Source organism: Plecotus auritus (genome assembly GCF_963455305.1).
Source record: "Plecotus auritus genome assembly, chromosome: 13".
Classification (NCBI taxonomy): Eukaryota; Metazoa; Chordata; class Mammalia; order Chiroptera; family Vespertilionidae; genus Plecotus; species Plecotus auritus.
This window is the reverse complement of record NC_137779.1, coordinates 31,133,604-31,147,190: the sequence shown is the minus strand read 5'-3', so window position 1 is coordinate 31,147,190 and position 13,587 is coordinate 31,133,604. Positions and strand designations below refer to the sequence as shown.

At 60.9% G+C, this 13,587-nt stretch overlaps 1 protein-coding gene across 1 annotated transcript in view; it reads right to left on the bottom strand.

The window, feature by feature from the left end:
* Positions 1–4,342: 4,342 nt before the first annotated feature.
* GLT1D1 (glycosyltransferase 1 domain containing 1) overlaps positions 4,343–13,587 on the bottom strand; it is a gene marked incomplete at its 5' end in the record, with an annotated part of 12,955 nt that continues 3,710 nt past the window's right edge. The window contains 7 exons of the mRNA XM_080649897.1: positions 4,343–4,778; positions 5,265–5,363; positions 5,774–5,894; positions 7,527–7,570; positions 9,957–10,006; positions 11,276–11,371; positions 13,099–13,169. Of these exons, the coding sequence (XP_080506023.1) occupies positions 4,608–4,778; positions 5,265–5,363; positions 5,774–5,894; positions 7,527–7,570; positions 9,957–10,006; positions 11,276–11,371; positions 13,099–13,169 (652 nt within the window). The 3' untranslated portion in view covers positions 4,343–4,607. The remainder of the gene's footprint in view (positions 4,779–5,264; positions 5,364–5,773; positions 5,895–7,526; positions 7,571–9,956; positions 10,007–11,275; positions 11,372–13,098; positions 13,170–13,587) is intronic.

The window sequence follows — 13,587 nt, the reverse complement described above, 5'->3', positions numbered from 1 at the left end:
GCTCTGTCTCCTGTGGGGTCGACACGTAGCGCCTCAGCCCCCTCGCCCAGTGGCCCCCAAAGAGAAGGACCCCCTCTTGGCAGCGCACTGGATGACACGGGCTACGGTTGGACCTGCATGTTGTTGGCATGAGCGCAGGCGGGGGGGGGGGCACACACATGTCCTGCCAGGCTCTGTAGTGACGGGACACGGGAGACAGCCCCGGGGTGCAGAATCGGGCCTGGGCGCCATCCAGGGGCCCATCTCCGGGATCAGGACCAGCTTCTCGGGCCCGGAGTGGTGAGGCCAGGCTGGCGAGGCCCCAGACATGTGTCTCTGGGCCTGTGGGTCCGTGTGTCACCGGTGGGACAGGCTGAGCAAAGGGTGAGCTGTGTCCCCTGCGAGCACCCTCTTCCATAGGACTTCCAGCTCCTCCTCTTACTGGCCCTGGGGTGCGGGCGGCTTCATCACCCGTGTTAGTCCCCGTGGCACCATGTCAGGTGCACCCCTGGGTCTCGAGAGCCCTGCCCCTGCTCCCTCTTTGGGACTTCCTGCCTCCAGACCCACAAGCCCAGGCGAGCCAGCAGGAGAACGGGTCCTGCTCACCGTAGCAGCCACCAGGTGTCCTGCAGGGACCAGACCCCGGAGACACCCAGGCAGGTGAGAGTCCGTCCAGGCTCCTTCTTCCCGAGGGAAACGATGGGGGGGGGGGGTGCTCTGCCTGCCCAGGACTCAGGGGGCCCCCGAGCCCAACTTGCCGAGCTCTGCATCCCGGCTGTGAGACTCCCAACGACCCAACCACCTCTCTTGGAGGAAGCCACCGCCCTGCACTCTCAACGGGCCGTTTTGAGTAACCGAGGCCTTTTGCTGTGTGGCCCACAGAAGAAGCGAGAAGGCAATGAGCCCTGCGCCGGGAGTTGCTGCAAGTTTGTATCCCTGAGTTCATAGATACAATGTATCATCAGTCCCCTCGCCGCAGAGTTACCTCATCGTTAGCCCCTCGTTACAGATTAGACACTAAAGCGGAGAGAGGGTAAAGCACTGAAGAGTTTAGGGTCAGAGCTGGGCGTGCGAGCGAGCGAGCGCGGGCATCTGGCCCCGATGTCTGCCTTTCCCAGGCCACGTGGTGCTGCTCTCAATCACGACGCACGCTATGCCCGCAGGTCCGGGACGTCTCTTCCTATGGGGCCACAAGAACAGCGATGGGTTTGGGGGCTACGGCTGAATTTGGGGCTCCCAGGGGGATCCCCTCTGCATCCTCTCCGAACCACCGTCCCTGAGAGCAAGTCTGCTTCCCCGTGGCCAACGTGTGAACCCCAGGTGAACGTGGTGTCCTTGAGGCAGGGTGTCGATAAAGCGCCTCGCCTCTCTCCCCCGAGGCAGAGCCCATGGTGTGTTCTTCTGAGAAGCTTGTGGGGGACGGTCGGGTTTCTGGGTCACAAGCAACAGAAATGGACCCGCTATCGGGAAGACACGAGGAGCTCCGAGAGTCCGCGGTGGCGGGAAAGGCTGGGCAAGGGGCTGCCACAGCACAGACACCAAAGCCACCCGCGGCCCTGCCACAGGGGCCGTAGATTCAAAATTCCTGGGCCAAGCCCAGCCACGTGCTGCCCCCTAGCGGTAAGAGAGAGAATCTCACTCCCCTTCCACAGCAGAGACTCAATACCCGAGGGAGGGCTTCCCTAAACACCCGAGGGCTTCCTTAGACACCCGAGGGCTTCCGTAGACACCCGAGGGCTTCCCTAAACACCCGAGGGCTTCCCTAGACACCCGAGGGCTTCCGTAGACACCCGAGGGCTTCCCTAAACACCCGAGGGCTTCCCTAGACACCCGAGGGCTTCCTAGATACCCGAGGGCTTCCCTTGATACCCGAGGGCTTCCGTAGACACCCGAGGGCTTCCGTAGACACCCGAGGGCTTCCGTAGACACCTGAGGGCTTCTGTAGACACCCGAGGGCTTCCGTAGACACCCGAGGGCTTCCGTAGACACCCGAGGGCTTCCGTAGACACCCGAGGGCTTCCTAGATACCCGAGGGCTTCCGTAGACACCTGAGGGCTTCCCTAGACATCCGAGGGCTTCCTAGATACCCGAGGGCTTCCCTTGATACCCGAGGGCTTCCGTAGACACCCGAGGGCTTCCCTAGACACCCGAGGGCTTCCTAGACACCCGAGGGCTTCCCTAGATACCCGAGGGCTTCCGTAGACACCCGAGGGCTTCCTAGATACCGGAGGGCTTCCCTAGACACCCGAGGGCTTCCCTAGACACCCGAGGGCTTCCCTAGACACCCGAGGGCTTCCCTAGACACCCGAGGGCTTCCGTAGACACCCGAGGGCTTCCTAGATACCGGAGGGCTTCCCTTGATACCCGAGGGCTTCCGTAGACACCCGAGGGCTTCCGTAGACACCCGAGGGCTTCCGTAGACACCCGAGGGCTTCCGTAGACACCCGAGGGCTTCCCTAGATACCTGAGGGCTTCCCTATACACCCCAGGGCAGGGGTCCTCAAACTTTTTAAACAGGGGCCAGTTCACTGTCCCTCAGACCGTTGGAGGGCCGGACTATAGTTTAAAAAAAAAAACGATGAACAAATTCCTATGCGCACTGCGGGCCTGGAACGAGTCGGCTGCTAAGCAGGACAGGCAGCGGCCCCCGGCGGGCCGGATCCATGTCCTCGGCGGGCCGCCTGTGGCCCGCGGGCCGTAGTTGGAGGACCCCTGCCCCAGGGCTTCCCCAAAAGCATTACAGGTTGGATCGCCACGACATGGCAAGAGCCGACCCCAGGGGAGCCCCTAACTTCTGAGCAATGCCTTTCCCACAGCAACAGTCCCCACGGGCCACCCATCCAGAGCGCCCCAGGAGTGACAACCCCAGAGAGAGCCTGCTTCCCGCTGGCTGATGAAATCCAAGCAAAGGCTCCGACCCCAAAGGGCTGTCAGCTTCTTTCTCCGCTGCCGCCTCCCCCATTTCTTCCCAGTTCCTGGACTCACAGAAGGACGGCAATGAACTATGGCCACTGGGACCGCCTGCTGGTTCCCCGGGGGGTGTGATGGGTTACAGCGGCCCCTCCGGACCGGGGCCACGCGTCCCAACGGCCTGGTGGGGTGGCGCCCGCCCAGGAGTGATGGTTGCAGAGAGAAGCCCAGAGACCAGGGCCAGCATTCGCCACGTCCCTTATTGGGGCGCAGTCTTTGGAGCGACTTCATCAGCCGTGCACGGAGGGCCCGCCGTGTCCTCCTGGGCCCGCGTCTGCTTCCTGCAGATAATGCGCCACACGGAAGGGGCAGACAGTCTCCCGAGAAAGGGATGGCAATGACTTCCCTGGATTTATAGATTCGGGGGGCGGGGGCGCTTTCTTCTCTCCTGCGCTGGCAGGAGCCAGGCGGCGTGAAACATTTCATTAGCGAATGCACCACTGCGGCTGGTGACTAAACGGCTCCGGCAATTAAGCTGTTGTTCCCAGGATGAAAGAGACACTGTCTGACGGCTCTTCGTGCTTGTTTGCTGCTGGAGGGGGATGGTGTCTCCGGGGGAGAGCTGCTGGCGGCTCTGGGTGGGCGCCCGCTATCATCCACCTGACAGACAGCGGTCCCCACGTCCCAGGCAACCTAAGGCAGGGCCCCTTGGACATTTAGAACATCATTCATGGGCCACACAGAATCATCACCTTAACCATGAGCCGGTGGCTCAGTGGTTGAGCCTCGACCTAGGAACCAGGAGGTCACGGTTGGATTCCAGGTCAGGCAAGGCACATGCCCGGGTGGCGGGCTCCATCCCCAGGGTGGGGTGTGCAGGAGGCAGCCCGTCCATGGTTCTCTCTCATCATGGATGTTCCCCTCTCTCTCTCTCTCTCCCCCCTCTCCCTTCCTTTCCAAAATCAATAAAAATATAACTAGGAAAATAAAGAAAGAAAAACATTTGTGTACTCCTCTCCTTGGGCCTTAGACTAGAGGTTGTGTTTAAATCTCTATTAAATGCTCAGGCCCGAACCGGTGTGGCTCAGTGGATAGAGCGTCGGCCTGCGGACTGAAGGGTCCCAGGTTCGATTCCGGTCAAGGGCATGTACCTTGGTTGCGGGCACATCCCCAGTGGGGGGTGTGCAGGAGGCAGCTGATCGATGTTACTCTCTCATCGATGTTTCTGACTCTCTATCCCTCTCCCTTCCTCTCTGTAAAAAAATCAATAAAATATATTTTAAAAAAAATAGATGCTCAGGTCTCGCGTCGCCTTTTAAAACCCTGGGGACCGGGCAGTGGGCGGGGTCCTGGCAGTGGGCGTGGTCCCAGCAGTGGGCGGGGTCCCAGCAGTGGGCGGGTCCCGACCGTGGGTGGGACCTTACCTGCCTATTAACAACCAAGACAGGAGCTTACAAGGCTGCTGACGACGCACTTTATTCTCTTAAAAACATGCTCCTCAGCCTGTACACGTATGTCAGGGGGACGCGAGGTACCACGGAGCCGCGCATCTGGGAGGTCAGGACCAGGGACAGCGTCCAGCTTCCTGCCGATCGGGTCCGAGGCCTCGCTTCTCCTCCTTCCAGACTCAGTCGGCCCATCCTCGCCTCTCCAAGCCCGGACAGGGGGCCTTGACCCTGGTGCCCCTCAGACGCGTTAAAAGAGGGGGGGGGCGCTGGTCAGCAGGCCGGCCGGTCTGCGTCCCCCTCGAGCGTCCGGACAAGGCGCTGGTAGGTGTCCCTCTCGGCCCGCCAGGAGTGGCGCGTCCTCACGTACTCCCTCCCCTGGGCCCCCAGCTCGGCCCCCAGCTCGGGGTCGCGGACCAGCCTCCTCGCCAGCTGCACGAACTCCTGCCCAGGAGGAAGCCGAGAGAAACGGGGTCACTGGCGATGGGGGTAGCCAAGGCGCCCCAAGCCCGGGTCTGCGTCAGCTCCTCCCCTTCTTCCGGGAGAACGGCCTGCAGGAGGGACGGCTGCCCTTATAAACACGGGACTAGATGCCAACTGGGCTTCCAAGTTCGTTCACCCACGTTGGCCCAGCGGAGTGGCCGTCCACCCAACGCCGGAGCCGGAGGCCGGGGGAAGGGGAAGGGCCTGGTTCGGGCCACACTGCTCCAGGGGCAGGACCCGGAGGGGCCCTCCGTCCCCCGCTTCCCACACGTCCCCGGGTTTTATCTGGAGGGGCGTCCAGGGGACCCCTGTGGTCACAGCAGAGCCCGCTGTGTGTAGGGCCGCCCTGACCGTGACCGGGACGCTGAGCGCTGACGAAAACGTGCAAGATGTTGAGACAAATGCAAACCATCCCGCCACGCGGGCCCGGGAAGGACCCCCCGTTACCTGAGGATCGGAGAACAGCAGCCCCGTGACCCCGTGCTGGACCACGGCCGCGTTCCCCGGGATGTTCCTGGCCAGCACCGGCACCTCCAGGTCCATGGCCTACGGGCGGAAGAGGAGACGGTGCTGGGCGTTTTAAGAGCAGCTGCGCCCCGCCCTGGCTGCTTGGCTCAGCGGTTAGAGCGTCGACCCGAGGACTGAAGGGTCCTGGATTCGATTCCCGGTCAGGGCACAGGCCCGGGTTGCAGGCTTGATCCCCCGTGGGGGGGTTGTGCAGGAGGCAGCCGGTCCAGGATTCTCTCGCATCATGGATCTTTCTCTCTCTCTCCCCCTCTCCTTCCTCTCTGACATCCATTTTAAAAATGCATCTAGGAAACTAAAATAAATGAATCAACACATCGGTGCTGTCTGCCCTGAGCTCCTGGGGACATGCGACTGGGTTTTTCAAGCTGGAAACGTGAGGAAGATGCCACCCCGCCCGAGGAGGGGAGCGAGGGCCCCAGAGCCGTTACCTCCAGAATGGCCGCCGACATGCCCTCGGAGAGCGAGCTGTTGACCAGGGCGAAGCAGTTCTTCTCGGCCGCGTGCAGGTCGCCCTGGGGCATCTCGGGGAGCAGCCGCACCCCCGCCGACCTGCAACACACAGCGGGCGTGGAGTGCGAGGCGTTTCCACGCTGGGCCTCCGGGAGGGCTGGGCGGGGAGACACAGCCGCTAGCACGGCGCTGGGCGTTTCGAATACGGTTAACACGCGAGACACGCGCTTCCCCGACACTGTGAGTCCGAGATAAGGGCTCTGCCGTTCTGCCTGCAGGACCGAGACAACACGCTTTTCTAATATGAACGCCGCCCTCCCCCCGCCCTCCTGATGGCGACATAACAGGGGAACAGAGAGAAACAGACACGGAAGGGGAAGAACGCAGCAACCCCCATGTTCCCGCCCGAGTTGACAGTATTTAGTCCTGTGCACACGGATGATGCTGATCTCTGAACGCATAATAATCTGGCCACTCAGTGTATATATATGTATATTAGAGGCCTGGTGCATGAATGCGTGCATGGGTGGGGTCCGGCCAGTCTGGCCAGGGGGAGGGGACATGGGCGGTTGGCCGGCCTGCCTGCTGGTCGAACTCCTGGTCGAGGGGACCATTTGCATATTAGCCTTTTATGATATAGGATAGACATGGAGTGGCCAGATGATTATGCATTCAGAGATCATCATCATCTGGCCACTCCGTGTGTGTGTGTGTGTGTGTGTGTGTGTGTGTGTGTGTGTATATAAACTGATTTCAGAGAGGAAGGGAGAGGGAGGGAGAAACATCCATGAGGAGAGAGAATCATGGATCGGCTGCCTCCTGCACGCCCCCACACTGGGGATGGAGCCCACAACCCGGGCCTGTGCCCTGACGGGGAATCAAACCCTGACCTCCTGGTTCGTAGGTCGACACTCCATCCCTGAGCCACACGGGCCAGGCAGTTTTTCTGTTTTTGTTTGTTTTCATTCAAGAATACTGACTCGTGCCCTGACCGGTGTTGCTCAGTGGATAGAGCGTAGGCCTGTGGACGGAAGGGTCCCGGGTTCGATTCCGGTCAAGGGCATGTACCCTGGTTGCGGGCACATCCCCAGTAGGGGGCGTGCAGGAGGCAGCTGATCGATGTTTCTCTCCCATTGATGTTTCTAGCTCTCTATCCCTCTCCCTTCCTCTCTGTAAAAAAAAAAATCAATAAAATATATTAAAAAAAAAAAAAAAGAATACTGACTCACGCCCGTCCCCTCGGCTTCCCACCACTGCCGTGATTTTGATACGTGTCCTCTCACCTCATGGGTCATGGTTTTACATACCTGCATGTGTATCTATGAGCAATAGAGACACCTGTTCGTACACGGGGACACATCAGTATTTCCCAGTCCAGTCCCCGCTGCTGACCAGTAAGGGGTGGCCAGTCAGGTGGAGTGGAATCCTGGGGTGGGGCGGGGGGGCGGTCCATGAGGAAATCACCTCACAGGGGTGACCCAGAGGGGCGAGATGGTCCTCTGACCCTTGCCCTTTCCAGGGAGCGGCGGACGCTGCGGGCCCACCTGTTTCCGGGCTGGTACGTGGGAAGTCACGGTGTCCCGGCCCCGCAGGACCGTCCGTCCGGAGGGCTGAAGGAGGAGTCCCGTGTAAACCGCCGGGAACAGAGCCTGGGACTCGTGGAGACGTGGGGAACGGGAGAGCCACGGGGGTTCCCCTCCCGCTACATCCCTGCTCGCTCCCGATGCTCACCTCTCCACTTTGGCCTTGACTTCCCTCGTGAACACTGGATCGACCTGCACAGAGACCGAGACAGACGTGAGCGAGAGCCGGGAAGAGCGCATTGGAGACTCCCGGGTCGGCTCTGCCGTGCAAATCACAGGGGAGCGGGGTGGGGGGGCGCTTGAGAGAAGGCCCCGGAGAAACACACCCTCCCGTGGGCTTAGGGGTCCGAGGCTGGAGCCCGGTGCAGGCCCAGGCGCGGCCACCCTTGGGGACACTGTGTGGGCTCTGGGGGGGGGGGGGGGGGGGACCAGGGGCCCATCAGTGCGAGGCTGCTGCGTGCACTTGTCACCCAGAGGCTGGTTTTGCTGCACAGCTCACCCCCCCCAGCCCCCCGCCCCCCGCCCCCCACCGCTATGTTATTAACAGTGAATGCAATTGAAGGAGAACTGACAGAATGGTCTTCCGTCTGTGCAAGTGTAACACCAAGTGTGAAACATTGGGACTAACACGGCGGCTTCCTGTTACTCCGGGGGAGCTGGGGGAGGGGGGGGCCTGGGGGAGACGTGGGGGGGGGGGGCGGGGCGTGAAGGCAGAGCCGTTCCTGTCTCACTCACACCTGCCAGCAGGGCTCCCAATGACGGCCCGGCCCAGCCCGTCGGATGCACAGGGCGCTGTCCCCCGTGGTTCACCACGAAGTCATTCTGTTTTCCAGAAACTTCCCGTGTGTGTGTGTGTGTGTGTGTGTGTGTGTGTGTGTGACCCCAAACAAACGACAGAGGCTGCTACCTTGCGAGGGCAGGTGGCCTTTTCCTGGGTAAACCTCCCGTTTCCAGGGGTCTGAGAACACTGAGCAAAGCGTGGGGGCCCACCCCCCCCCCCCAACACACACACATACTGCATGCTTTGTGGGTCCCGCGGAACCAGAAAACCCACAGAAGGAAAAATTGCAGAACCGGCGAGACCCTGAGCTGCACGGAGCCCCGCTGCGCCCCCCCCACCCCGTTGGTGCCCTGAGGGTCACGGCGAGGTCAGCGCTCCCTGCTTGGCCGAAGGACGAGAGGACGCTGGGGGGCACGTGCAAGGCTGGGACAGACACCCCAGGAGGACAGGGAGGCCTCACTTGCCCTGTGACCCCCCATCGCCTGGCCATGAACCGAGTTTGCTCCCGTGAGGCAACTGGGCTGACGTGTGGATCCCCGGAACGCGGAGCAGAGGGACCCCCCCCAGGCGCCCCTGACTTGGTTCCCCGGGCAACAGCCGAGGTCAGGGCCGCCCACCCACCCACCTGCCCGCCAGGTGAGCTCCCCAGCAGCAGCGTGGCCCCTGAGGGCTCCGGAGTCACGTGCTCCGGGCTTGTCTGCTGATTGGTTAGGGGCGTTTCCCCGGCAACCTGGGCCCCCCACAGGGCCACTTCCGTGCCACGCAGACAAACCCTCTCTGCTTTCTGCCACTCTCTTGCTGCGGGCCCCTCCCGGTTTCCGTGACCGTGTATCCCTCACGCTTCGCAGCAATAAACTCCCCGTCAATCTGCGTAAAGCCTCATGCTCCGCAGCGGGGGTCTAGTTTCATTTTATTTTATTTTATTTTATTTTATTTTATTTTATTTTATTTTATTTTATTATTTTATTTATTTTATTTTACTTTATTTTATTTTATTTTATTTATTTTATTTTATTTTAAATCTTCAGCAGAGGATTTTTTTTTTAAATTGATTTTGAGGGAGAGAGGGAGAGACAGAGAGAAACATCGATGTGAGAGAAACACATGGATGGGTGGCCTCCTGCACGCGCCCAGACCAGGGCCCAGGCCGAGGAGGAGCCTGCAACCGAGGTGCACGCCCTGGACCGGGAATCGAACCCGGGACCCTCCAGTCCGCAGGCCGACGCTCTACCCACTGAGCAACACCGGCCGGGGCTAGTTTTCACTTTTCAAAAAGGCAAACAGACTTGCCCTGGCTGGATGGCTCCATTGGTTGGAACGTTTGTTCCACACGCCAAAAGGTGGCGGGTTCGGTTCTCGGTCAGGGCACAGGCAGGGGGCAACCGATAGAGGCCTCTCTCTTTCTCCCTCTCTCTCTCTCCCACTCTCTCTCTCTCCCTCTCTCCTGCTCTCTCTCCCTCTCTCTCTCTCTCTCTCTCTCTCTCTCTCTCTCTCCCCCGCTCTCTCTCTCTCCTGCTTTCTCTCTCTTTCTCTCTCTCTCTCTCTCTCCCACTCTCCCTCTCTCTCTCTCTCTCTCTCTCTCTCTCTCTCCGCTTTCTCTCTCTCTCTCTCTCTCAAAAATCAATAAAAACATTTTTGGGTGAGGATTTTTTTAAAAAAACAACAACAGGCAAACAGTTTACTGACTCAAAACGGACAAAATAACTTAGGAGAGCAACGTGCACGGGTTTTAGGAGGAACGTCAGCAGCGCGAGACCGCAGGGGAGTCGGGGCAAGCGCGTGCCGGCGTCTGCTCACCTCAGGACCGACGATCACCAGGTACACACTGGGCTCCTCCTGGTGCCATTCTCGGGGAGAAAAGGGGGGGGAGACACACGTTAACAACGGTTACAAGTCCCAGCGGGACACAAAAGCCTCGTCTGGGAATCATTTCATCCTCTGGTGTCGCTCCCAGCCGCCCATTTAAAGGAGACGCGTTTAAAAGGTAACAATGCTGGCATTTCTCGCTCTTAGGTAAATATGAGGGTCCTGGAACGGTACGCCTTCGCCAGACACCGAACTCATTAGGGGACTGGGCGTAACGGGCCACCGGACGCAAGAGCGCCGGTACCGGGAGCAGCAGAACTCCAAGCCCATCGCACCGGCGACCTGCCTGGAGCACGCCCAGTAACGTTCCAGGGGTCCTCAGACGTTTTAAACGGGGGGCCAGTTCACGGTCCCTCAGACCGCTGGAGGGCCGGACTATAGTTTAAAAAAAAACAAAACTATGAACAAATTCCTATGTGCACGGCGGGCTCGGGTCGCGTCGGCTGCTGAGCAGGACAGGCAGCGGCACCCGGCGGGCCGGATCCATGTCCTCGGCGGGCCGCAGGTGGCCCGCGGGCCGTAGTTTGAGGACCCCTGGTTTAGCCTCATAACTCTCAGCTATTTTTTTTTTAATATATTTTATTGATTTTTTGCAGAGAGGAAGGAAGAGGGATAGATAGTCAGAAACATCGATGAGAGAGAAACATCGATGAGAGAGAAACATCGATCAGCTGCCTCTTGCACACCTCCTACTGGGGATGTGCCCGCAACCAAGGTATATGCCCTTGACCGGAATCGAACCTGGGGCCTTTCAGTCTGCAGGCCGACGCTCTATCCACTGAGCCACACCAGTTTTGGCTCAGCTATTTTTTTAATATCTATTCTGACGGATGTCAGGGAGGAAGGGAGGGGGAGAGAGAGATAGGAACATCCATGATGAGAGAGAATCATGGACCGGCTGCCTCCCGCACGCCCCCCCCCCCCCCCCAGGGATCCGGCCCACAACCCCAGGCCTGTGCCCTGACCGGGAACCGAACCCTGACCTCCTGGTTCCTAGGTCGGCGCTCCACCCCTGAGCCAGGCCGGCCCGGGCTCCACTTTCTTCTATGCTTTCCTCGGGGCGGGGGGGGGGGGGGGGGGTGGCCGGGGCACAGAACGTGGGAAACCATGACAGTTCCCACAAGCGCTATTGCTTTTCTGGTTTTTCCAAAGGAACGGCCGGCAAGCGGCGTTGCCGACTGTGCAGAGGACGGGACAGGGAAACTCAGAAGCCACGGGAAGTCCGCGCGCGGGCCCCTCCGCCGACCTACCCGAGAAGGCGTCCAGCAGGTAGAGCGGGTCTTTGACGGGCCGGAGCCCGCAGATCAGCAGGAACACGTGTAAGTTGTCAGCACTTTGGGGAATGTCTGCGAGACGAGAGTTCAGGAAGTCGGCGGCCGCGCCGCAGGAGGCTCACGGGGATGTGACGCGTGGCCAACGCTGGCTCTGAGGCCGGTGGCGGGGGAGTGAGGGGGGAGAGGGAAAGCCGAGGTGGGGGGGGGAAAGCGGGGGGGGACAGGCGATGGGGGCGGGCAGTCCAGGCGACAGAGACAGACAACCACATGGACGAGCGCAGACACCGGATCCTAAAACTCAGAGACGCCGATTCCTCCAGAACATCGCACCCTAAAGCCGTCCTCTGACCCAGCCAACGGCCGCAGCCACAGCCGCTCCCTGCGCCCGCATATTCTGCAGACGTTTACAGTATTCAAGTGCAGGCCGGCCGTCGGCGGGGCTCAGGGATTGAGCATCGACCTGTGAACCAGGAGGTCACGGTTCGATTCCCGGTCAGGGGCACAGGCCCGGGTAGTGGGCTCCATCCCCAGTGGGGGGCGTGCAGGAGGCAGCCGATCCGTGATTCTCTCTCATCACGGATGTTTCTCTCTCTCCCTCTCCTTTCCTCTCTGAAATTATATATATATATATATATATATTTAATTTTTTTTAAATTTTTTTTCTTAAAGGGCAGCCAGCAGGTCCCGGGGGAAGGTCTCCTGCGAGTGTTTTAAATCTCCGGCTGCCCCATCCATCACGCCCTGTGAGCCCGTGAGAGGGCGGCCCTGGATGACAAACCCTGTGATGGATCCCAGCCCGAGGCCGCCGCGCGGTGACGCGGGGAAGATGGAGTGAGCGCGCGCCAGGCGGGGCGCTGAGGGAGGGGGTGATGGGGCAACCCCCGTGAATGGGGTGATGGAGCGCCCCGTGACGCCGAGGACCTCGTGCTATGGCTGGGACGGATGAGGGCGCCCGGGAAGTTATTTCTAATCAAATGCCGCACATTTTTTTTTTTCTTTTCAAAGGAGCCGAGGGCTGACATACGGTGCTTGCCCGAGGCCTGGTGTGAGGTGTTTGGGGTGAACACAGGCTGGGGGTGCCCTCGGTTTTCGGGGCAGAACCAGGCTGGGGTGACCTCCTGTCTGCTTGCGGCCGGACTCGGAATTGCATTTTCCCTCTCTTCTCGGAAGTTCACGGCCGACCTGCAACTCCCTGTCCCCCTCCCTCTCCCCCTCCCCTCCCCTCCCCTCTCTCTCTCCCACCCCTCCCTCTCCCCCTCCCTCTCCCTCTCCCCCCTCCCCCTCTCTCTCACCCCTCCCTCTCCCCCTCCCTCTCCTCCTCCCCTCCCCCTCTCTCTCCCACCCCTCCCTCTCCCCCTCCCACTCCTCCTCCCCTCTCCCTCTCCCCCCTCCCCCTCTCTCTCACCCCTCCCTCTCCCCCTCCCCTCCCCCTCTCTCTCCCACCCCTCCCTCTCCCCCTCCCCCCCCCACAATAGTAGCCCTGCCTGATCATCCCGGAGAGACATTTCAGGTTAAAACAGAGGCGTCTGCAGGCTTCTTCCTCGGAGATGTAGTCACAGCCCCGGCCAGTTGGGCTCAGTGGCTACAGCGCCCCCTCCTCTGCCTGTGGCTCCGCTCGCCGCGAGGAGGCGCCATGGCGGCACCAGAAGGGACAGAACCGGGTCCCCTCCTCCTCTGGCCTCCAACCATTCCGGTCCCTCCCAGCCCCGCCCACCTGGACCAGGAGCCTCTGGACCCCACAGCCGCTTTCCTCGAACCCCCCCCACCCGAGGCCGCCCGCCCTGCCAGGGCCCCCTCACCTGCGCGCTGGAGGAAGGTGTGCCACGGGAAGGCGGCGTTGGGAGCCGTGGCGATTCCTGGGCCATTGGGGGAGGGGGGGTGTAGAGGGAGGGGGGGGAGAGAGAGAGAGAGAGAGAGAGAGAGAGAGAGAGAGAGAGTTCGTGCAGCTGAGACACAGCAGCTACTCCGTGCCCACTCTGCAGTGGTGCCGCACCCGGTCCCGGGGAGCCGCCCGAGTCCTCAGGGCTCCGTGGGCCCCGCTGCTGCCTCCACACACGAGGTTCAGAGGGGCACCCGGTCCCCAACGGGAAAACCCAGCCGTCCACGTCTGGGCCACAAGGTTTGTTTCCTTACAATCGCCTGTAAGGACCGGGGGCGGGGCTCAGCGGTAGAGCGGCGACCTAGGAGCCAGGAGGTCAGGGTTCGATTCCCGGTCAGGGCACAGGCCCGGGTTGTGGGCTCCATCCCCAGTGGGGGGCGTGCAGGAGGCAGCCAATCCATGATTCTCT